The sequence below is a fragment of the Saccopteryx leptura genome, chromosome 2, assembly GCF_036850995.1.
Source record: "Saccopteryx leptura isolate mSacLep1 chromosome 2, mSacLep1_pri_phased_curated, whole genome shotgun sequence".
NCBI lineage: Eukaryota > Metazoa > Chordata > Mammalia > Chiroptera > Emballonuridae > Saccopteryx > Saccopteryx leptura.
In genome coordinates this window covers 308,957,628-308,980,427 of record NC_089504.1, presented here as the reverse complement: position 1 = coordinate 308,980,427, position 22,800 = coordinate 308,957,628, and the positions used below count along the sequence as shown (strand labels likewise).

Here is a 22,800-nt window from a genome sequence, read left to right as displayed (position 1 = left end):
AGGTGCTACACGTAAATATAATTCTCCCACAAAAGAACAGAAACAACAAGAAAGGGTAATTCGTGGCACCCACTCGTAGAAAGCAAGAGTTTAAAATGAGAAAAGCGGGCGGAAAAAAATACTGGCTATTGAACGACGTTCTCAATGTATAAACTGCATATTGGAGTTACTCTAATAAGAGGCATTCGTCTGTTTTGCTGATTTAAATCAATGAATGCCCGGTATTTCTTGGATGAAATGGAAGCGTGGCCTGTGCTGTCTCCCCAACCCCCTCACCGTCCTCAGATGCATACACGCAGTGCCTCTCGGTCTGAAACCTGGGAAGGGCCGCGAAGAACATGAAGCTTTTCCTGCCCTGTGGTTCGGGGCGTGGTTGTCTCCCACCTGCCCGGACTTGGCAACCTTCACTCTGGCTTTGGGAATGTAGCTTGTGGCTGGTGGCCACCCCTTACTGACAATTTCATACCCGTAGCTACCTACTTGGGAAGCACACATTTTTGGTGGATCGCGAGCTTCCTGTCCCAGAACCAAGCTTTACCTTGGACTTCAGCTAGGTGGACCCAGCTGCCATCTCATGTACTGTGCTGTGGAGTGCTCATCCCTTCACTCGTTATTTATTCATTCACTCATGTTCATTCATTCATCTATCTGTTCACGTCTTCCCAAACAGTTATGACATGCTTCCTATGCATCGGGCTCTGGCTTGAGACTGGAGAGAAAAGTGGTGAAATATGTATGATTTCTGACCCCCAGGAGCTTATGTTTTTAGAGAGGGGAGAGCATCAATGTGTAAATTCAACAGAGTTTGTAACATGTGAGTTCTGGTGGGCACTGGTTGCTGCACTAACACATAGTAGGGCCATCCTAGACCAAAGTCACAGTCCTCATTTGAAGAATGAGTCCCTAGGCGAGAGGCATTAGGGAATAAACCACCTGTGCAGAAGGCACAGAGGCATGAACAAGTGGAGAGCGTCCCAGGAGACCTGGGCCCAGTCCTCAGGGCACATTCTGGGCAGACAGGGGAACGTTGTGTTGGATTACGAAAGGCAGTATGCACACCCAAAGCTCTCCTGGAATACAGCCTCACTACTTGCAATATTCCAATTTGTCCCTGTGAGCTGTGGGACATGGTGATCTCTTTGGCATGCTTACTTCTTCCTATGAAAGAATAATCTATTAGAGAAGGTGTGGTGAGAGACACTTCTCTTCTGGCTGGAAGGCTGGCTTTTTATGGGTTAGCATTCTTTTATGGACAAATGCCAGAACATTGAATCCACACGGGCTTATGCAATGGGGGAAATTTGGCTCATGTAACTGGAAAGTGTAAGCATAGTGCTGGCTTCAGTGCACATGATGTAGACATCTACATGATGTCACCAGGCCTGGGACCCAGTACGCTCCATCCTCTGGCTCAGCTCTGCTCTCCTTGGGATGTTGGCTTCATTCTTTTCAGCCCCCCCCCTTACAAGATGGTGCCTGTATTCCTTAGGCCCACACCACTCCAAGATCACATCCAATGCAAGAGCAGGGACTCCCATCCAAAGTGTTGTTGCCTCTCAAAGATTCTGTCCGTCCTGGGGCCAATCCCTGAACCAATCACTGTGACTGCCTGACCTCTGCTCTGTGCTGATTGCTGTGGGCCCAGGTCACATGTACACCCTTGAATAAAGGGTGGAGTTAATAAGAGCTTTTGGGTGGAGGGTGAAGGGGTGGATCCCGAGAGGATAAATGAATGGTAGCAAAAACAACAGATGTCCACTGTCTCTAATAGTTTCTCCTAAGTTATTTTTGATCATAATTGTATTAGTCAGGGTTCTCCAGAGAAACAGAAATAAGGCTCACACACACACACATAAACATACACCTAAACACACACACACACACTTTAAGGAACTGGGTCACGAAGTCATGGAGGCTACAACTCTAAAATCTGTAGAGTGGGTCCATGGACCAGAGTCTCAGAGGAGAGCTCATGTTAAGACCAAAGGCTGTCTGCTGGCAGAATCCCCTCTTGCTCAGGGGAGGTCAGTCTTTTGTTCTGTCCAATCTTTAATTGACTTGATGGCCACTCACTCCCACTACAGGGGGAGTCTGCTTCACTCAGTGTCCACCCATTTAAGTGTTAATCACATTCAAAAGCATTCTTACAGCAACATCCAGACGAGTGTCTGACCACATATCTGGGCACCCAGTCTCAGCCAAGTTCACACATAAAATTAACCATCATCACGACCAACGGAAAGAAATGCGTTTACATCACACTCAGTATGAACATACGTACGTCTGACACAAAAGTCTCACTAAACTGTGCTTATCCAAAATGTGATGTGCTCTTAACTCTCCCTTCTGTTTTATTTCATTAACAAAGCGTGTGTGATCCACTCAGTTGGTTTCTGGACTTGTGATGGTTTGCAGAGATGGTTTTCTGAAACATCGTCTTAGAATGTTGTCTGAGTGTTCTTCTAATCCAAGGCAAATGTCCTGAGGATTAGCACTCTGTCCAGAGGGTCAGACAAGGCACTGTGGGCAACTCAGGGAGACCTGAGGAGCTTTCTGAGTCCCATCATGATTGTATGTGACCTCAGCCAGGACTTGGACCTGCTTGTGCCTCAGTTTCCTTATCTGTACTTAACGAATACCTGTTCAACCGCCACCTGTCACAGACAATATAACCAGAACAAGGGAATGTATATGGAAACACCTTGTAAACTCCAAAGTAATTTGGGGAGGTAATTGCTATAATAAGTTTCTCCTCTACCCTTCAGGAATCTGAGAGGATGATACTATTTAATGAAAATTAGCTTGAGCTCTTCAAAACTCGCCACGTAAAACAAAGACGGCCCCATTTTCTTTAATCAAAATGATGATCAGCTTCTAGAAATGAGCCCCATCTCTCCTGAGATCGCTCAGAATTAAAATCTGATTTCAAAGAAGGGAAAACTGCCGTGCTCTTGGGTTTGACTCAGAGCCGTTGGGTCCTGCGGCCCTCTCGCCACGTTCCCACTCTACCTGGTTCAGGGTATCCTTTGGGGTGATCTGGAGACGACTCGGTCACATTGCTTGTCTTTAAGAACCAGAGCTGGGCTGAATGCTACCTCTAATACTTTGTTGTAAAACCAGCTAATGGGTGACCTGAGAGAGAAGAGGTGGGGAGGGTTGAGAGTTTCCTAGGTTGGGTCAGCGCTTACGAGGACTGACATCCTAGAACGGAAACCACCCTGGGAGCCCCCGCTTTGCTGGAATGGAGCAGCCTCAGGCAGCCTGGGGATCCAGGGATGGGCAGCTCTCTGCCCACCTGTGGGGCTGGGCCTGGGGTGAGAGGGCTGCTCGCAGGCGGGGTCACCTCCGTGATGCCCGGGGCGGTCTGCGGCCAGGCAGGCGGGAGCCCTCATCCTGGCTGTTCCCTTCCCTTTCATTCCTCTGTTATTTGTTTTCTAATCAGCCCCTTTCGCGGTGTGTATAATGAGAGGCTGGTTATTCCTATCACACGTTATTGTTTTCTGGGGTCCCCCCACCCTCTCCCGGCACAGCAATTCCAGCATCCTCAGATGAGGGTGATAAGTGTTTGAGATGCAAAACTGTGTCTCATTTCAGCGCCTAATAGAAGATGGAGAATGAGCCCTGGCACCTTTCTGCTCAGTAAATTCATAATTACAGGCTTCCTCGTCTCGCCTCCCACAAACCAGGGAACTGCTGACGGGCTTGCGGGTCTGCAAGTGTGTACAGTAAGGGGGGGCGTGGCAGGCATGCTTTCTCTGGTGCCTGGCAGTTTCCTACACAGGAGCTGCCAGAGGAAGTCCCCTCCCGAGGCTTGGTGTCTGAGCCCTGCCCTGCACCTGCCCCTGCTCCAGATCTGGAGCGAGGTTACCAGCCCTGCTGGAATTTGGTGGTTGGCAGCGATGTTCTGAGAGCTGTTAGCCAGCCGGGCAGATAGCCCCCACAGGGCATCTCCTCCGACAAAGGCCAGGGAGCAGCTGCCGAGGAGGGTTCAGATCACGTCAGAAGAGAGACCGTGGGTGGTAGAAAGAGCACTGGGCTGGGAGTCCAGAGACCTGAGCTTAAGCCCACCCTCACCTTGAACTCACTATGTGACCTCCTGCAAGTCATTCATCTCTCTGGATCTCCACGTCCTTGTCTCCAAAATCAGGGTTTGGGGATCATTAAATGGGGTTATCTCTTTCAGATCAAAAATGTCTAGATTATTTTCTGAGGTGTGGATTTGCACAGGCAGTTCAAGGTGAACCATCCTGACCCTTAGCACCCTTGTTAAGATGGTACCATTGAGTACCAAATCACTGTCATGATCCTAATCCTTTCCATTTTATTTCAATCTTGTCAATAACCACTGTCATTTAGAAGTGATGATGTGTGCCAGACAGTTTCCAGTCATGACTACTTTTAGAGGTCAATAGCAGCAGCCACCTGCTGGGTGTTACCTGGCAGGTTGTGCTCTGCGGGTCCCTGGGACTTGGCTTTTCACCTGCAGAGCTGTCGGGGAGGTAGTGCTGGGTGCTGCCCTGGATTTCTGCGTTTGGGGACTTGTATAAATTAAAATGGGCTTCCACGCCCTCTACATTCTGCACTCCACATTGCATGTGGCTAGAAAGAGTGCAGATTTTGCAGTGACACGAACCTGAGTTTCAATTCCAACTCTGTTCCTGATTGGCCACACGCCTTTGCGGAGCTGAGGTTTCTTCACCTGAGAAGCAGGTAAAACAACCTGGACCCCAGGGGACAGTTATGGTGATCAGGTGAGGAAAGCCACATGTGAGCGTTTGCTTGGGGCCTGAGTGATATTAAATAGTCCACAGATAGTGACATTCCTCCTTGCTTCCCGCCTCTCTTTATGCCCTTCAGAAATCAGTTCTTGAGCTTCCACTGTGTGCCGGGTGCTGGGCTGGGGCGATGAGCACACCAGTGAGCAAGGCAGACTCTCCCTGCTCTCATGGAGCCCACAGCTCAAAGCTCTAAACTCCGTTCCTTCTGCAAAGACTAAATTATGGAGAGAAATGTGGAGTCGCCTTTCTGGAGGCCTTTGCTTTTTCCTTTGAGTTTCTTCCCCTATTACCATGCGACTCAGTCTCGGCCTTGCAGGGACATCCAGACAAGGCGTGCGGTTCTCTCTTTCCAGCCCTGTCTTCTCTCTGACTCTCAGGGACTGTGCTCTCCGGACAGACCCTTCACGGCACACATCCTGTTCAGTATGCCCAGGGTCTCGCTATGCTGACCCCTTCCCAAGGAGGCCTTTCCCTTCCAGCTTTCCATGTCCTCTCCAAGCTCATGGCTCAGTGCAAATGCCGACCCCTCCTCCAGCCTCCTCCACGCTCCCTTGCCCCAAGTTAGAAGTCACTTTCTTCACGCAAAGCCCCGAAGCCCCCTGTGGTCCATCACGCAGCTTTTCACCGTCGGAGGTCGGAGTGATTTCGGTTCCTGTGGTGTGCGCCTCATCCAGCCTCAGCCGTCCTCGGATCCCCTGGTGCCTGGCACGTGTCTTGTGTGCCCTGTTGTCCGTCGTGGGGCACAGCATCTGCCAGAGTCTTCGTCCTCTGACACTTGAGAAGAGACCTGTGTTCTCACTGGGATTTGAATTTACAGTGTCAAAGTCTGGCTGCTTCTTCCTTCTCTTGGGTTCCATCTGACTTCATGCTCTTTCTCTGTTGGAGGGTTTTCTGTCCTTCGACAGCCGCCTCATCCTATCACCTTGTTTCTGACGTGTTAGGGTATGAGCGAGAGACACTCCACAAAGCTGAGACACCCCCAAATAAGACATAGGCATGCCTGCCCGGATTCCTCCCGGCTGTAAGAACTACGAAGCTGTCCCCTAAAATCCCACGCAGGGAAGCGTCTCGGGTAGAAATTAACGAGACCATTAGGATGGAGGGCCGTTTTGTTCCGTGGGGAGTTATTTATTTATTTCCCTGACCACTTCTTAAAGCATTTGTTCAATCCCTCTAATGAAAACCTCTCAGAGGAGGTTCCACTATGGGAGGCAGCCAAGATCTGCCTCGTTAAAAGGACATCAGGGCTCCTAGCCAGGCGGTGTATCCAGAGGACCTGGTTTGTGCTGCAGCAGGAAGGGGCCAAGGATGTGGGTATTTGATTTGGGCTTATGCACCATCCATGCAGCAGGAGGGGTGGCGGAGGAACAAAGGAGAAGCTTCCCTTGCAGTAAGTACTGACCCAGAGGGCCAAGTAGTAAGGGACAGCCCCCACCCACCCCCACTCCAAGAAGCAGTTGTTTGAGCTGTTCTGCGACGTATAAGCCATAACCAGGGTACATCCATCCCCATCTGTGCCTGGTAACCTGAGATGGCTTGGTGGTTAAGAATGAGAGTCTGCCATGGACTTGGACAGCCAGGTTTGAATACACCTCTCCCACTTTTCCTGGTGGAAGTTACATAACTTCCCCGAGCTGCACAGTGGGGATAACAACACTGCTGCCTGTGTAGGTCTGTGAGTCGGGGTCCCAGCAAAACACAGCACATGCAGACTCACTCACTCCCACGAAGGGTAATAAAGGGGCTCTTGAAAAAAGCATGGCTCCTTTAAGAGGCAGGGCACTATGAAAGGGTAGAAACGGTGAGGCCCTGTTTCTTCCTCTAGGACCAAACTGGGGTGGGCAGGAGGTGGTTCTCGGAGCCTGGAGGCAGAGAGGCCTGATGAGGGCATTGCGTGTGACCTGGGGGCGAAGGTCACAGCCAGTGCATGCACTGTCCACTCCTCCTGTCCTCCCCCTTCTTGGGTGCAGAGAAGGGTAAAAGGTCCCAACCCTGAGGGGTTTGTTAAGTTGAATCTTAGGATTAAGATTTGTCTCTGCAGACTCATACATACAGAACAGGCTGACAGTTATCAGGGGGTAGGAGGTGGAGGAGGGTATGGGAGCATAAATGGGGGTGGGCAAAGAACTTGACCTGCAGGGCTGAACACACAATACAGTGTGCAGAGATGGGTTCTAGCAAGGGGCAACTGAAACCTGTGTAATGATGTGAACCAGTGTCACCTCAGTAAATTAAAAAAAAAAAAAGATAAAAAAAATCACAGGGCATAGATAAGTGATTTTAAATAAAGTCACATTTTATTGTATAAAGAAATGATATTTAAGTGATTTATTTTAAAAAATGGTTTGCAGCCCTGGCCGGATGGCTCAGTGGTAGAGCGTTGGCTTGGCGTGCAGGAGTCCCGGGTTCAATTCCCGGCCAGGGCACACAGGAGAAGTGCCCATCTACTTCTCCATCCCTCCCCCTCTCCTTCCTCTCTGTCTCTCTCTTCCCCTCCCACAGCCAAGGCTCCATTGGAGCAAAGTTGGCCCGGGTGCTGAGGATGGCTCTATGGCCTCTGCCTCAGGCGCTAGAATGGCTCTGGTTGCAACAGAGCAACGCCCCAGATGGGCAGAGCATCGCCCCCTGGTGGGTATGCCGGGTGGATCCCGGTCGGGCACATGTGGGAGTCTGTCTGACTGCCTCCCCATTTCCAACTTCAGAAAAATACAAAAAAAAAAATATGGTTTGCTTCTGGAAGGTGCTGGACAGCTAATGGCAGTTGAGCACTAGGCAGTCAGTGGCTGCCCATCGTCATCATCATCATCACCATCATCATTGTCACTATGATCATTATTACTGTCGCTATTATTTTTACCATTATTATTACTGAAATGCCCTCCATGGCTGCCACCGCCAGCTCTGGCTCTGCCATATGCCCATGGTGACCATGGCCTGTGGCCTCCAGTTCCCACAGGGAAGTTCTCTGTTATGGTATGAGCAGAATGCTATGAGGATTCCCCCCAGCAAGCTATGGGTGACACTAAGCTGCTGTCCTTGTCACCCAGTGTCACGTCTGTCCTTTCCCCCACAGGGTCCCTCCAGTCCTGAGTCCTGGCCCTCCCAGGAGGACGCTTCGCCAGTGCTGCTGTGCCCGAGGACTGTCTGAGATGAGAGCCATGCCCTGGAACTGGACCTGCCTGCTGTCCCATCTCTTGATGGTCGGGGTGGGCTCCTGCACTCTGCTGCCCCGGCAGTCCCCGCCACCGTCCCAGAAGCGGCCTTTTGTCACGTTCCGCGGGGAGCCAGCTGAGGGCTTCAACCACCTGGTAGTGGACAAGAGGACAGGGCACATTTACTTGGGGGCCGTCAATCGGATCTACAAGCTCTCCAGTGACCTGAAGGTCTTGGTGACCCACCAGACCGGGCCGGATGACGACAACCCCAACTGTTACCCACCCCGCATTGTCCAGACGTGCAATGAGCCCCTGAGCACCACCAACAATGTCAACAAGATGCTCCTGATAGACTACAAGGAGAACCGGCTGATTGCCTGCGGGAGCCTGTATCAGGGCATCTGCAAACTCTTGCGGCTGGAGGACCTCTTCAAACTGGGGGAGCCCTTCCACAAGAAGGAGCACTACCTGTCGGGGGTCAACGAGAGCGGCTCTGTCTTCGGCGTGATCGTCTCCTACAGCAACCTGGACGACAAGCTCTTCATCGCCACGGCGGTGGACGGGAAGCCGGAGTATTTCCCCACCATCTCCAGCCGGAAGTTGACCAAGAACTCGGAAGCGGATGGCATGTTTGCGTACGTCTTCCACGACGAGTTTGTGGCCTCGATGATTAAGATCCCTTCCGACACCTTCACCGTCATCCCCGACTTTGACATCTACTACGTCTATGGCTTCAGCAGTGGCAACTTTGTCTACTTTCTGACCCTCCAGCCCGAGATGGTGTCTCCCCCGGGCTCCACCACGAAGGAGCAGGTTTACACGTCCAAGCTCGTGAGGCTTTGCAAGGAGGACACGGCCTTCAACTCCTACGTGGAGGTGCCCATCGGCTGTGAGCGCAGCGGAGTGGAGTACCGCCTGCTGCAGGCCGCCTACCTGTCCAAAGCCGGAGCCATGCTTGCCCAGACCCTGGGGGTCCGTCCCGAGGACGACCTCCTCTTCACCGTCTTCTCCAAGGGCCAGAAGCGGAAAATGAAATCCCTGGACGAGTCGGCCCTGTGCATCTTCATCCTGAAGCAGATCAACGACCGCATTAAGGAGCGGCTGCAGTCCTGCTACCGGGGCGAGGGCACGTTGGACCTGGCCTGGCTCAAGGTGAAGGACATCCCCTGCAGTAGCGCGGTGAGTCCCGGGGGCCTGCGGGCTGGGCCGACACGGTGTGCAGGGAGGCCCGCACCTGTGGCTTCTGAGGGCTGTGAATCACCCATGCCCTTTTGCAGATGGGACAAGAATATCCCATCTCTGGGTCTCACTGGACTCAGATTGTCACCAGCTCCAACAGGCCGTGACTATGCAGCTGAGTTTATACGAGTCAGAGCCACTGCTGTAACATAGATTTCCTATCAGAGCACTTTTCTCTAGTCCATAGTGGCTTCCTACGGATGTTGACATGAGGGAGTGCTAGGAATAGGCGGGAGCTGTGCTACCCACATGTCACGTGTACCTGGTCCTGTGGGAGGCCAGTGATCATGTGCTGGAGGACAAGACGTGTACCCATCTTCGTACCAACCATGGCTGAGAATCACTTTCCTGGGAGCTTAGAATAAAACCGTTACTGGGAGTAATGGAGTCAGTGGTTCCACACTTGAGAGAGCTGTGGAGAGCTCAGGAGAGTTATGTTTTCAGCCCCTTGTGGATCTTTACGGAATGTAACAACGAGGGCAGAAGTAGGGTGAGAGTCCGGGGGATACACAGAGGGAGCAGAGCTTGCTTAGAAAACGGTATTTATTAAGTGCCTTCTGTGTGCCCAGCTCCATAGCAGACACGTCACAGAATCAGGAAGCGGCCAAGGAAGAGCTCTGAGTGCCGGGAGCTGGAGGGAGCTGCAGGAAGGGTTGGTTTAGAAGGCTGTTCCAGGGCGTGTGGGGCCTGAGGGACAGACTAGACCTCAGGCTGCTTGTCTTGCTGGTGATCACAGGTGCCCCTGGTGACACGACCTAGCCCACGTGTGACCCAACAGGAAAATCATCTGCCTTTCTGTGGCTTGACTTCTGCTCACCTTTAAAATGCATGGTCCGATTTATTTCTAAATCATTCTTCAGCTGACCCAGAAGGGTCAGCTGTTGGCATTGCCTATGCCCCTTGCCACTCTCCTTTCCCTTTTCCCTTTATTGTCCAGTTAAGAAGTTATGAACCTAGTTGGGGGAAATCTATCCTGGAGTCTGCATGAGGATAAAGGAAAATGCACCCATCTGGTAGAAGTGTGCATTTGCACGGATGTGGCTCCTGATGTCTTGTCAGACTCTGGTGGAATTCCATATTAGGAAATGTATTTGGGTTGTTTAAAAAGTGTAAGTTTCTCTTCTAAAACTGTGACCACCTGCCAAGCTGTTCTCAGAGGGCACCGGCACCAACTCCACCCAGCGTGTGCTGAGGCCGTTTCTCCAGTCATTGGGTTTGGGGTGCGCCAGAGGGGGAAAGGAGGGACTCGGCTGAGTTTGTGTTTGGTGCCCTAACATCGAAGCTCAGGCTGCGTTCCAGTGGCGTGTCTTCCTAGTACTCGGGCAGCAGTTTAAAAATGCCATTCCTCCTTGGAGGCTCTGAAAAGCCAAGAGACCCATAGCGTAACAAAGGAAACGGGGCAGGTACCATGGGCCGAAGAAGGCAGCAATATGACAATCACCGCCAGGGCAGAGAATCGAGGGAACTCGACTGTGTCTGCTGAGCCCTAGCAAGGGACGTATCTTTTGGAGTCTGTGCTTTGGGGCAGTAGCTGACCCACTCAGGAGAGTCTGTGAAACAGGCCATGAACTTGGAGGGAGGCTATCTATGGACGGCTCCCAAATGAAGGAAATGAATGACAGTCCAGATGCTGTCCTGTCTATCGGTGTAGCACACACACAAACATAGACCCTGGGAGATGCTTTATAATGTTGGTGTTGGGCGGCCCTTAGAGATCTGCTAGTCTCACCTTTCATTCCCGGGCCCAGCCGGGTGAATGAGTTGTCCAAGGTCAAGGTCATATCGCTTATGAGTGAATGGCGAACACAGCCTCGGGGATTGCCCTGTTTCCTCTCTTATCCCCGCCTTCACACACACCCATATGGACACATGTACATACACATGGGTGTGCACATACACTCTAAATACCCTCATGAGCTCTCTCACACACACCCTGAGTTAGAAAATGGCACGTATGTGCCGTGCACTTACTAAACAACTAGTTCTTCGGAGGTCAGAGGAGTTGGCTCTTTTTTGTTTGTTTGTTTTTTTTCTGTAGACAACTCTTCTGTAGAGAACTTGCTCCAACCCTGTCTTTTTGGGAGTGAAACCAGCTACAGGGATCCGTCTGGCTGCCCGTGGGCAGGCGCTTGCCCCACCCTTGCTCCCTGCCACAATACAGAAAGCCAAGTTCATCGTGGACATCAGCAGACCTGCGGGTCCCAGCACCGCATGGCAGCCTTGGAGAGAACAGAGGGAAACAGCTTTGCGAGGCAGGCTGATGCCAGGACTGGAGCAAATGGAGCCAGATAACAGGCTTTTGATTTTCCATTTGGCTTTAATTAGCCCTTTCAAGTTAGAGGCGAGTTCAGTGCTGAGAGCAGACAGGAGGCCAGAGCCATGCACAGGGCTGGGGCTCTCTCCCCAGCCGGTCTGAAAGGCCACACCGGCTTTGAACGCACAGTATCGGTTTCCTTTGATTCGGCCGATCCTCCGGTTACTCTGCGCTGGAGCTCCGGGCTGCCATTCATTTGGCCTCAGCTCAGACCACAGGTTTCCCGTGCCGTCAGCCGGGCCAGGCTGCCGAGTGCCCCCCTGGAGGAACCCTTGTTGGCACACCGTTGGCAAACACAGCTTCTCTTCCACCTGTGCCCGTGGCTGTTGGCTTCCTTCTCTTTTCTCCTCGCTGCCTTTGAGGCAGAGACGGACGAGGTAAACCCTAGGGTTTTCTCTGTCTCCGAGTCGAAGATTCCCCTGAGGCCTGCGAGGTGGAACCCAATCTCAGACGGCCTCTCTCCTGTGGCGTTTCAGTAGTAAAAAAAAAAATGGCCCAGGACGTTGACTCTAAGGACTTGTGTTTTGCAGGGCAGGGTTCCCCCTGTGGGTTTTTATCATAGTCACAGCTCAAAGAGTTGGAAAAGGGGGGCACGATGAGTGGGTCATTTTTGTCAGGTTTCTGTTCACATTCCCTAAGCTGGGATGTTTATCCTGGGTGTTTTCTGGCCCCTTCCATTTCCCGGAGCCTCATCCCTTCCCCTGAAATCACGCCTCCACAACTCAGAGCAGGGAGCAGTGTAAGCTCCGGGGCCTGGGACCCCCTCGCTCAGTCCCCACTGCCCCTGTGGCTGTGTCCAGGGAGGATGGGGCATCCCTGGAGCTCTGTGGTGGGCCGCGGCCTGGTGACCAGGCGAGGGAGAAGCCAGGGGCTGTCATGCTGGAACCTCGCCTGTAAGCCCCCAGAGAGTTCCCTGTTTCGGTTGCCAGTGAATTGGGCAAGTCTGGCTGAGCCCATATCAGAGGTAAGAGGCCCAGGGGCCAGTAGTGGCCTCCTTGTGGGACCGTTTCACCGTGAATGTCACCGCCTGTTGCCAAAGCAAATCCCTGAGCGGGTGTCGGGTGTGGAGGCTGGGGAGGCAGCTCCCCGTTTCCTGGTGCTCGTGGGGGGTGGAAGCGGCTCCTACCTTTGCCTCTGGGCCATTCTTTCCTTGTGTGTTGGATTTTTTTTGCCTAGATAGAAGGAGGAACCCAAGAGCAAATGGGGTAGCATCTGAAAATTGCTCTAAGGATCTTAGGAGGGCACAGGCAGAAGGTGGGTCCTAGAAGGACCAGCCAAGGGTGTGGTGTGTCTTGGGATTCAGGGGACTAAACACAACCTGAGGCCTTTGGCTGGTGATCATCCAGGTGAGTTACTGATGACATAATCTCTTGCTTCTGCCACTCAGCCCTGGGATGCTCTCTACCCCTGGGCCTTTTGAAGGCTGCCGTGCAAGCTCCCCAAACCTTCTGTCTACAGGGCATGCAGCAATCGGGGTGAGGAGCCCACACCTAGCCTGTAGCTTCTGTCATGTGCCAGGGTCCTAAGCAGGCCAAGGTGACAGCTCCCAGCCTTTCCTTGGAAGCCCTGACAACCCTGACCTGGAATTAGCCACCAGGCTGGGGAGCATGCTGTTGTGGGTCAGGGTTCTTGTTTTCTACGTGGCCCAAGGGACCTGGCATCCCAGGGTCCCACAGGCATGGCTCTCTATTGCTCCTCAACCTTTCTTCAGCCTTTGGGAGTAAGCTCACAGAAAACCAGCCCTCCTGTCTTCGAATATATTCATGAGTGGATGAATGGATAAAACATTTATTAGGCCTTTGACAATGTACTCATAGCTGGTGAACTCCAAGAATCATGAATGACATCAGTCTCCAGGTGCCCAAGAGCCCAGGAGTGAGATGCACCCGAGCAGGTCATTATGGTCTGTGTAATGGGAACAGTGGCTATCGTCCTGGAAATGACCCTCACTCTTTTCACCTAAATTTCCCCTGAGCTTGGAACTAATTGACAATTGGACGTAAGAGTCAGGCATTGTCAACTTTAGTGCAGCTAAGGCTAGATGATGCAAAAATCAGCTTCTTAATCTTCCCCTCAAGACTTGAACTTCAAGTGACCTTCCAACAGAAAAGGACAGAGACTCCTATCCAGAATCACCACGTCACACCTGTCCAGCCCCACTAGTAGGAGCAGAGAGTGGCAGTTTCCGACAGCCAGATAATCCCGTTGTAAGAGTTTGTGTGGTGCTTGACAGCTTGCAAAGAGGTTCTTCACCTCTTTTTCTTCTCCAACAGCACTGTGGGCTACTAGAAAGGGCAGCCATTCTCTCCAGGTGAGGAAATGGAGGGACGGAGGAGTCAAGTGACCTTCACTGAAGGTCATGTAATTGGTAGGCTAGAACCTACCTTGCATCCTAATTCTCAGCGGGCTCCTTTTCTCACTGGTGAGCTGGTGGCATCTGGAGTGTGACAGTTCACTTGCTGGGCATCACAGGCATTTATGATTCTGGGCACTAGCTCATTAAATGCCCCTGAAGCCCCCCAAACAGAACTAGAAAAGCCCTTACCTTTCCAGCAGTGGAGAGCCAGTTAGACCCAGTGCCTGCCTGACTTTGGAGTTGAACTGTCAGCCCGTCAGTCCCACCAGGTTCATAGACGCACAGGGGCTGCAGTTTTATGGTTAACCCTGAGCTTCAGTTCACGCCCGACAGTGAGGAGTGGCGAAGGAGAAGGACCCCGTTCACGGGCACTGGGACTCTGACTCTCTTACTCATTGCTTCTCGGGCGCAGCAGCCCTGGGAGGAGACAGGCTCGTCCCCTGGACTCAGGCTGGCCCCCGATCCCAGCCTGGACGGTCACTCAGGTTCTCCTGGCGCCTGGGATCCTGAAGCTTCATGAGTGTGAGCATCCGGCATGGCCGGGCAGTCATCCCAGGCTCCAGTGCTGAGCCCTGCCCGCCTGCCTGGGGTGTTTTCTTTTCCCTGTCGGCAGGAAGGGCAGCGCCGAGTAGATGGGGTACATCCTGTTGTTCGTGGCGCTGGGCAAGGTCTCTCTCTCTGCTCAGCCACAGTCCTCTTGCAGACCAGGAGCTCCCCCTCTCGCTGCCCCAGCCCCCCTCCCCTCTCCACTACATTTGTCACTCACACACACTCACATGCATCCATGCATGCACACACATACACACATACTCACTCACTAAACATACACACTTTATGCCACTCTCAGGTCCCAATGTGAACACACATCACCAATCTCCGTTCAATTGGCCCAAGCACTCACCTCCACCCTCACAGCCCTCTGACCCCTGTACCCCTGACTTCTGGTTTAGCGTTTGGGGGTCTGTTTTATAGACTCAGGTCTTACCCTTCTCTTCTCAAGATTGCTTCTGTCCAGGTAGTCAGGTGAAAAGCCCACTACCTCCCTCTTTAAACACAGGGTTTGCAGTGAAAGTCACATCCCAGTGAAGTACCCGTGGTGTTTGGGGTACAGGGTAGTGGCTGCACCCTGGGTGGTGCACTGGGGCTAGTGAGAGGCAGGGGCTTGAGGGGGACCTCCTAGGCTGGGCATGTCCTCCTAGGATGCCACCCTGGAGCCCGTCAAGTCAGTTGGGAGCGTCTCAGGACCCAGAATCATGTGTGCAGAATTATAACACAGAGAGCTGCCAGGAGCCCTCAGTACGGGGTTTACCGAGTGGTGGGTTAAAACATGAGGCCATGCCCTGCTGTGTCCTAAACCCAGACATCTACTTCATGAACCCTGGTGTGGAGCGTGCACGGCTATAAACACACTCATGTGTGCACATGCACTCCCTCTGGCCCGTGTGCCACTCACTTTCTCATGGTGTCTATTTCCCCCCTCATTTCCGTCTATCTGCAGCTCTCTCTCCTGTGTCTAATGGGCTCACTCACACTCACACTCCGCACTGTAATATCTTAGGCTCCCTCCAGCTCTCTCTATCTGTGACTTGGTCTCCCTCAGACTCCCCACATTGCACGGAGCAGTCAATACAGCGAGATTTCTCTCCCATGTGCCCACATGCATGTGCAAACACCCCACACAGTGCATGATAGCGCTGTCAAGATCGGCAGCCCAGCCTCTCAACCCAGCAATCCAGACCCTCCTGACCGAACGATCCGGAATTGCATTCCCGGGCCCTCCCTTCAATTCCAGTCGTCCTCACAGGGTGGCGTCTTGGCCCGGATCCTGGCCTGAGAGTTCGCACCTTTGGGCCTGAGCCAGCTCCAGCTCCTGAGACATCATTGGGCTGGTGAGCAGCTTCCCTTCGGCTTGGAATTATACATTTCCTCTTCAAGAAGAAGGTGATAAAATAATATCCCTTTTATAAAATGTGCCGAGACTCCTGAGGAAAGAGAAGTACACCGACGTTCATAAATAATGGCAGACACAGAGAGCCTTATGTTTACAGGACCCTTAAATCTTCATTGCGCCATCTATAGAGTCCCCTGTGGTTCTAGTCACCCTGTGACAGGACAGAAAGAGACTTTATAATGTCGCGGTGATTTCATATTTATACATTATACTTTTCTGCCTCTGGCATCTGATTTAGTTTTGGGGTTGCGCCTCACCCAGATGTTGCATTTAGTATCCGAATGTGCCTGTTGGCCTCCCTTCCCACCCGGCACTTGCAGTGAATGCTAAGCAAAGGCATTTGAAGGAGAGGATGTATTTCGGGGCCGGACTCTCTGCTGTGACCTTCGGGCGTCTCTTCGTTTTGTACAGGTCAGAAGGGAATGACCACCCTGGGGCGCAGGGCACTTGCTTCTTTCCATTAACCTAGTTAGTGGAGAGAGAGAGAAAGAAGAGACAATGAAGGGAATTCTCCCTTCAGATGCTCAGTTTACATTTCTGTCCCGTAGTGGACGGGTCCCCCGTGCTGTCCACGTACACGAGGTGGGATCAGTGAGTGAGGAGCGAGGCCACCTCTTTTCCTGATCTCGGTGTCATTCCTGGTCTCTGTCCAAGTTTCAAACTATAATGGGATTTGTTCGGCTGGTTTATCCTGTGTGCAGGAAGTCTTGTCCCGACTCGCACCCGGGCCTGAGCAGCAGGGCAGGAAGGCACACCGCAGCCAGAGTGGGGCTAACAGCATTTATTCCCACTAACAAGGGAATGGCCCAGCCCATCACTCAGCTGGGCGTGCGGTGCCAGTGCCTCTCAGTGCCCGCCAGAACACACACCAACGTCACCATCGTGGTGCGCCCCCTCCAATTCCAGCTCCGGTGGCGGCTGGGTTGTCCGCCGTAGCTGGGAGGCGGGTGGGCGTGTGGCATTGATGGGCTGTGTGGGATTTCTTTGCCCCTGACAGGTAGCCACTGGGGACCTCCGAAGCTAAGGTACAGAGGAGAAGGGCAGTGCCCACGTGGGTTTTACTTGGTACCGTTCCTGATGCCGAGAAGCACTCCCTGGTAGTTCTCCCGGGCCCAGGTTTGGATGCTCCGGCACGGCACCCGTTTCGTGTGGTGGCCATCTGCAGAGCTGGGCTGGGAGATCCGGGGCCTGATTCTCTGGCTTGGCTGGCCTCTGGCACTGGTCATAGTGTCATGGCCCCCTCTCTGCTTGTCACAGTGGGGATGATGGGGATGCCAGCAGCTGAGCTGGTGAGGAGGAGAAGGTCCCGGGATCAGCTCCAGGACCCTGAGATGGGGCTGCTTTCTGATCACTCTGCTCAGCTGCTCCGGGGAGAGCCCCCCCCCCCCCCCCCCCCAGCTAGCTGTTGCTTACAGACAGGCCTGTGAAAAGCATGCTCGGTGAATGTCCCTCTCCTGGGAAGATGGCTCAAATTAGTGGCATTAGTTTCCTATTAGAAGGATAGCTAGCTACTGTGATGAGTTAAAGACCATTTAGGTAGCAGGTGGGACTGGGCCACGGACGGCTTCAAAACACAGAGAAGTTCCAAAATGAGTATTAAAAATAAATGTTGCTTTAGCAAATCATGTTCATTGTTCAGTGGGTTGTTCAGAGTGTGAATTCAGTGGTTGCTTGCCTCTGAATCCATGTCCACACACACACACAAAGCTCCTGAAACACCACGACCTTCGACATGAAGGGATTTGACATTTTTGAGATGCTCAGAAACAGGGCAGTTGGCTCTTGGGAACACTGGTGTAATTGGTTGGGTTGTTTTTCCTGCCGCGAGACACTTTTCACGAAGCCTTTCCGAAAACATGTTTGTCTAACCAGATTGTTGTGGCTGTGGTTAGCCGGCTTCCCGTTTCTTTCTCTGTATGCGTTTATTTTCCTACCATCTCACTGGAAAGGCACAGTAAAGCACCCTTCTGAGATAGTGTGTCAGTAACGAAGAGGATGAGGCCTTGTTCCCGTGGTCCGTGTCTGTGTCCGTGCCTGTGCCCGCAGCTGGGTGCAGGGCCAGACTTCACAGGTTACAGGATGCCCCTGGCTCTCAAGAGAGCTCAACCCGGAGGGTCAGCGTGGGTCCTGGGAAGACCTTTGGGAAAGGTTGGGATTCGTAAAAGGGAAAGGGATGTTTATGGAGAGTGATAAAGCCTTCAAGGGCTTGTGTAGTTTGATTTGATTTCTTTCTTTGGTGTAGAAACTAGCAGTCAAGCATGTGGGCCTGTTTTAGGGAGAAAGGGCTCTCTGATGAGAGTAAAGCCAGCCTCCTACAGCCTCCTCCCCAGGTTGTTTCTGCCCACCTGCCCCTGCCCCGGAGAGCGCTCTCTGCTCCCCTCTCCCCCCGCTCGGAGGGCGCAGGCTCATGTGGTGGCATCAGAGCCGGGGCCTCTGTGGACAGCTCGCGGTCAGTAGTCATGTTTGAGAGACGACCCCAGGAAGTGGGTGATCCTCCTCCTCCTCCTGTGATGCAGGTGTTTTTATGCACACATGCTGCCCAGCCGACCTGATCTGTGTCTCCCCTTAGAAATCCCACATGTGTAATCCACTGGCTCCCCGTTGGTATCTATGGCTAGCTCCTGGGTGTGTGTGTGTGTGTGTGTGTGTGTGTGTGTGTGTGATTAAGGGGAAGAAATTGAAGGCTGCTGAACATGGAGAAACTAAAGACCTTCTTTTTCCCACAGCAGCATGGCTTCCTTCTCTTTTCTTCCTAACTTATATTCTTTCTTTTTTTGAAAAAAAAAAAATAGTTCCATTGAATTTATTGGGGTGACATGGGTTAATAAAATTATGCAGGTATCGGGGGTACAGTTCGAAGGTCCATCATCTGTATATGGCATTGTTGTGTTTCTCTTCAAAGCTTCAGCTCACACTTTCCTTTGGGACGAACAGGCCCAGAGAAGGGGGAAGCCCACCTCTGATGGCTGCCCAAGGGGCTCCTCGGGAGGGGAGCGTTAGTCCTTCCTCCCAGAAGTCACAGAGGTCACAGGGGTCAGGGTACTCATCCTGGACGGCAGGGAGGGTTGTGAGCCGTCTCTGGTCCTGAGGCTGGGCTTCCCTGATGCTGGAATATGTTTCTTTGGGTCAACCAATTTGGAGTTCTGGTACCTATTTTGTGATGACTTGACAGGGCACGGGCTGGTGTGGGGACATCATTTCACTCTCTAAGCCTCAGTTTCCTTTTCTGCTGTTGGAGTCCATGACCCCGAGTCGTTTTTCTTCTCGAAAATACCGTGATGTGTGAGTGTCGTGTCCTGTACTGGACAGAGAGCTCGGGGGCACCCAGACAGCTCCGCTTCTGCGAAGCCCTCCACTTCCCTGGGCAGTCGGTGGCCCTGCCCCGGCCACCCCGGCACCGGGTCCATGATGGAAGCAGGGTGTGCATGGCCGTGTCTGACCATGCCCCGGGTCTCTCTCCCCAACTACGAAAGGGGAGAAGCTGAGATGTTTCATCTCCATGTTGTTGGGTCCTCACCTACTGCTTGGTGCTTAGTAGATCCTCCCTAATAATTTTTAAGCAAATTAACAAGTGAGGAACAATAGTGTTGCCTTCATTTAGTGCCTCAGTTTCCCCTGCATGTCTAACTGAAATAGACCAAAAGTTTGATGAAAAAGGCCTAACTGAAGGCCCTGCCACGGGTAAGCTTGGGCCAATCTCCGATGCCTTTTTCCCCTGTCTAATGGTCCGGCCGCCCAGCTCTGGGGTGGGCACTAGGCTGCTCAGGTTCCTGTACGTGGGACTGGACGCTCCTTCTGCGTTCAGAAGGGGAAAGAGATCTGGCTTGCTCACAGATGGAAGGACTGCTCTCTGCTGGACCAGGAGCTACCCAGGAACAATGGGAGGACCAGGTCCAACTTTGAATTTTACGTTCCGGGCTCAGAAACTGCTGCTGCCAGCCCAGACCCGTCGGCAGCTGCCTCTAGGTTGGAGGAGTCGGCTACATGGTCTATACCCGCTGGCTCACCTGGTTGGTCTCCTGTGGGTTAGTTTGGGCTATTTGTAAACAGTGATGCCTTGGGTACGAGGGGCAGCCTGTGGCTGTGGAGGAGACTGTGTCCCAGAATTGAGCTAATTGGTCCACAGGGGGATGGACCTGGTGACCCCTAACTCATTAGTACCGCATTTGGACCACTGAGCTCTGGACTACTTCTGACCTTTCCATAATAAGGACTCAATGTGGGCTTCTGCAAAGGTGGGGCATCCGAGGGTGGGGCTCGAGCAGCTCCACTTGGCAGGGGAAGGGCCATCAAGGGCCCGCCCAGGAGCCATGCCAGCGGAGGTCACCCCCGCCTCCTCACCCTTGGCCCTCAGGATGGAGCGGAGTGTTGTCAGGGTGATGGTGGTTTCCTACGAGGGAGTCATGGGGGCGTGGGGTTGGAGATGTGCAGGGGCCTCCAGAGCAGATATCTCCGTGGTCGCCCCCAGGTCTGCCCCCTTCTGCAGCCCTTGCCCCAGTGTCTCTGCAGAGACCACCAGCCACTTCTGGGGTTCTTGGGTGGCTGATTTTTGTGGCTCTTCCCTGGAGGCTGGAGACCAATGGAGGACCGATGCCGGCCGCATTTCAGGTGCCCTTTCCATGGAGATGCTAGAGCTTTTCAGAGTGCCAGTCTCTCCGCAGAGTGGGAGCAATTTCCCTGTAATTGGTAAAGTAACCTTAACTGCTCCGTCATTTGTATGTAGCAACACCTAATTGCTCAGTAACCTTTGCCGCTATGTGCAAGGGAAGCACGGTGAGCTATTAGATTATAATTTGGAGTGTCAGCTCTGGTTCCCCATGCCACCTCCCCTGGTACCCCTCAGGGAGGCCCTTGGGGAGGCTGCCATGGGCCTCTCCATTCTGGTCCAGTGGGTCCTGCTGCAGAGTGGAAATGCTTGTCACATGTCATCCTCTGCTGGGTCTGGTCTGTGTGTCCTCAGCTAAAAAGGGACCCTCCCCCCCCAGTGACCCAAGCCAGTGCTTCTCAAATGTTAGCATGTGGGAGAATCGCCTGGGAGGGCGCTGGATGCAGATCTCTGAGCCCCACTTCAGAGCCAGTAGGTGTGAGTGGGGCCTGGGATTTACATTTCTAATGAATAATGCTAAATCGTCCGGCTCTTAGGCCATTCCTCCGCTCTGTCCTTCAGCCTCATGGATCTGATAGATCTTATAGCAAAGGAAATACCACCGTTGTTACTTCATCCTGATGACATTAGCGCTTTTCATCTTGATAACACCTCTTTGAGGTAGATGACATGAATTTCCCCAAAGACGCCGAGACGCACCAAGGTTGTTGGAATTGTCTACGATGACAAACAGCAGGAAGTGTTGGCGTTCCCATAGCACTTACAAAGTGCCAGACGCGGTTCCACGTGTGCGAGATCATTTAATCCTTACAACAGTGTACACTGTCATTGCTCTCCCCACTCTCCCCACAAGGAACTGAGGCACAGAGAGCTTACAAATAACTTGCCCAAGGTCACACAGCATGAAGTGGTAGAGCTGGGATTCAAACCTAGGTATTCTGGCTCTACCCAAAGTTTTAGCCACTGTGAAGCTCAGGCTTTTATTTAGCCATCCATCCATTCATCCATCCATCCATCCATCCATCCTCCATCCATCCATCCTCCACCCATCATCCATTATCCATCTACCCAACACATATGTCTTAGCATACTATGAACCTGGAACTAAGCTAAAGGGACAAATACACATAAAAAAATGGTCCCATCCTCGCGTTCATGGTCCCTGGAATCTAGGTCTCAGTCTTAATTTATAACCCAGGTTTCCCGTGAGGATATTTGTGGGAAGCAGATTTGGTGTCCTCCTGACTCGGGCAGAGGGGCCCGTGGAGGGCGTGGCCCTGTCTAAGACTTCACTGTCTGCTCACAGGGAGGCCCCTGTAGGTAACACATACATCCCCATGCACAGACCCCATGTCTTTCCCTTGTAAGAATGAAGTTGCTCTCTAATGAACAAACATTGCCATGGTGGCCACAGCTCACTCGGGGGTATCTGTGGTGTGGTGGGAGGAAGGGGTGCGACCTGGGCCCGCAGCCAGGCTGGGCTCCTGATTACAGCCGCGGCGAGTCCCTGCCCGGTTCCCCGGCTGCTGCTCTCATCTTGCTGCTAATGGGGCCCAGGGGAGGAGCTCAGCCAGGGCGGGAGCAGATGCTGTCCTCCCCCTCTGCCCAGGGTGCTCCGGAGCCCACGCCAGCGCACACCTGTCGGAGCCTTTCTCCAATTAGCCTTCCCTTCCAGGGCTCACACGGCCTGGCCTCTGCTCCTTATACCCCGGGCTCCCTGGGTCCGTGGGCCCCGGGGGACCCTCTGCCCTCCCCTCCCGGTGGGTGCCGTCACTACCCAGTAGGTGCGGCTCAGACCACACCTGGCGGGTTGTGTCCGCAGAGAGCTGTGCTCTGGTCAGGAGACAGCGAGGGCCACTTCCAGCAGCCATGCTGCCCCTGTTCTGGGCAGGATTTCCATGGAAAAAATTAACGTGAAACATCACCTTACACCGAGGAAATGCTGTCCTGTTTATCAGGTGCCTTCACACCTGCTCTCACCTAGACTCACAGCGGTCCTGTCTTGCTACTTTATAGGCAAGGAAAGTGAGGCTCAGGGACCAGGAGAGGCCTGTGGCCAGCTGTCATGTTGAGAAGCGGCTGAACCGCTATGTGGGTCGAGCACCATGTTTTCTCCACTACTTCAGTGCGAAACATCCCTCTCCACCACTCCCGCGTTGGGGAGACACAGAGTAAGGCCACCTCCTGCTGCCACTGGGGGCCCTCAGCCTCCACGCAGGCCTGGTCAAAGGCCTCATAACCTCCTTACCACCCGGGGCCCTCAGCCTCCATGCAGGCCTGGTCAAAGGCCTCCATAACCTCCTTACCACCCGGGGCCCTCAGCCTCCATGCAGGCCTGGTCAAAGGCCTCCATAACCTCCTTACCACCCGGGGCCCTCAGCCTCCATGCAGGCCTGGTCAA

General features: G+C 53.0%; 1 protein-coding gene across 1 annotated transcript in view; it reads left to right on the top strand.

The window, feature by feature from the left end:
* PLXNA4 (plexin A4) overlaps positions 1 to 22,800 on the top strand; it is a 419,755-nt gene that overhangs the window by 54,357 nt on the left and 342,598 nt on the right. Inside the window, exon 2 of the mRNA XM_066362710.1 lies at positions 7,852 to 9,112. Within this exon, the coding sequence (XP_066218807.1) occupies positions 7,928 to 9,112 (1,185 nt within the window). The 5' untranslated portion in view covers positions 7,852 to 7,927. The remainder of the gene's footprint in view (positions 1 to 7,851; positions 9,113 to 22,800) is intronic.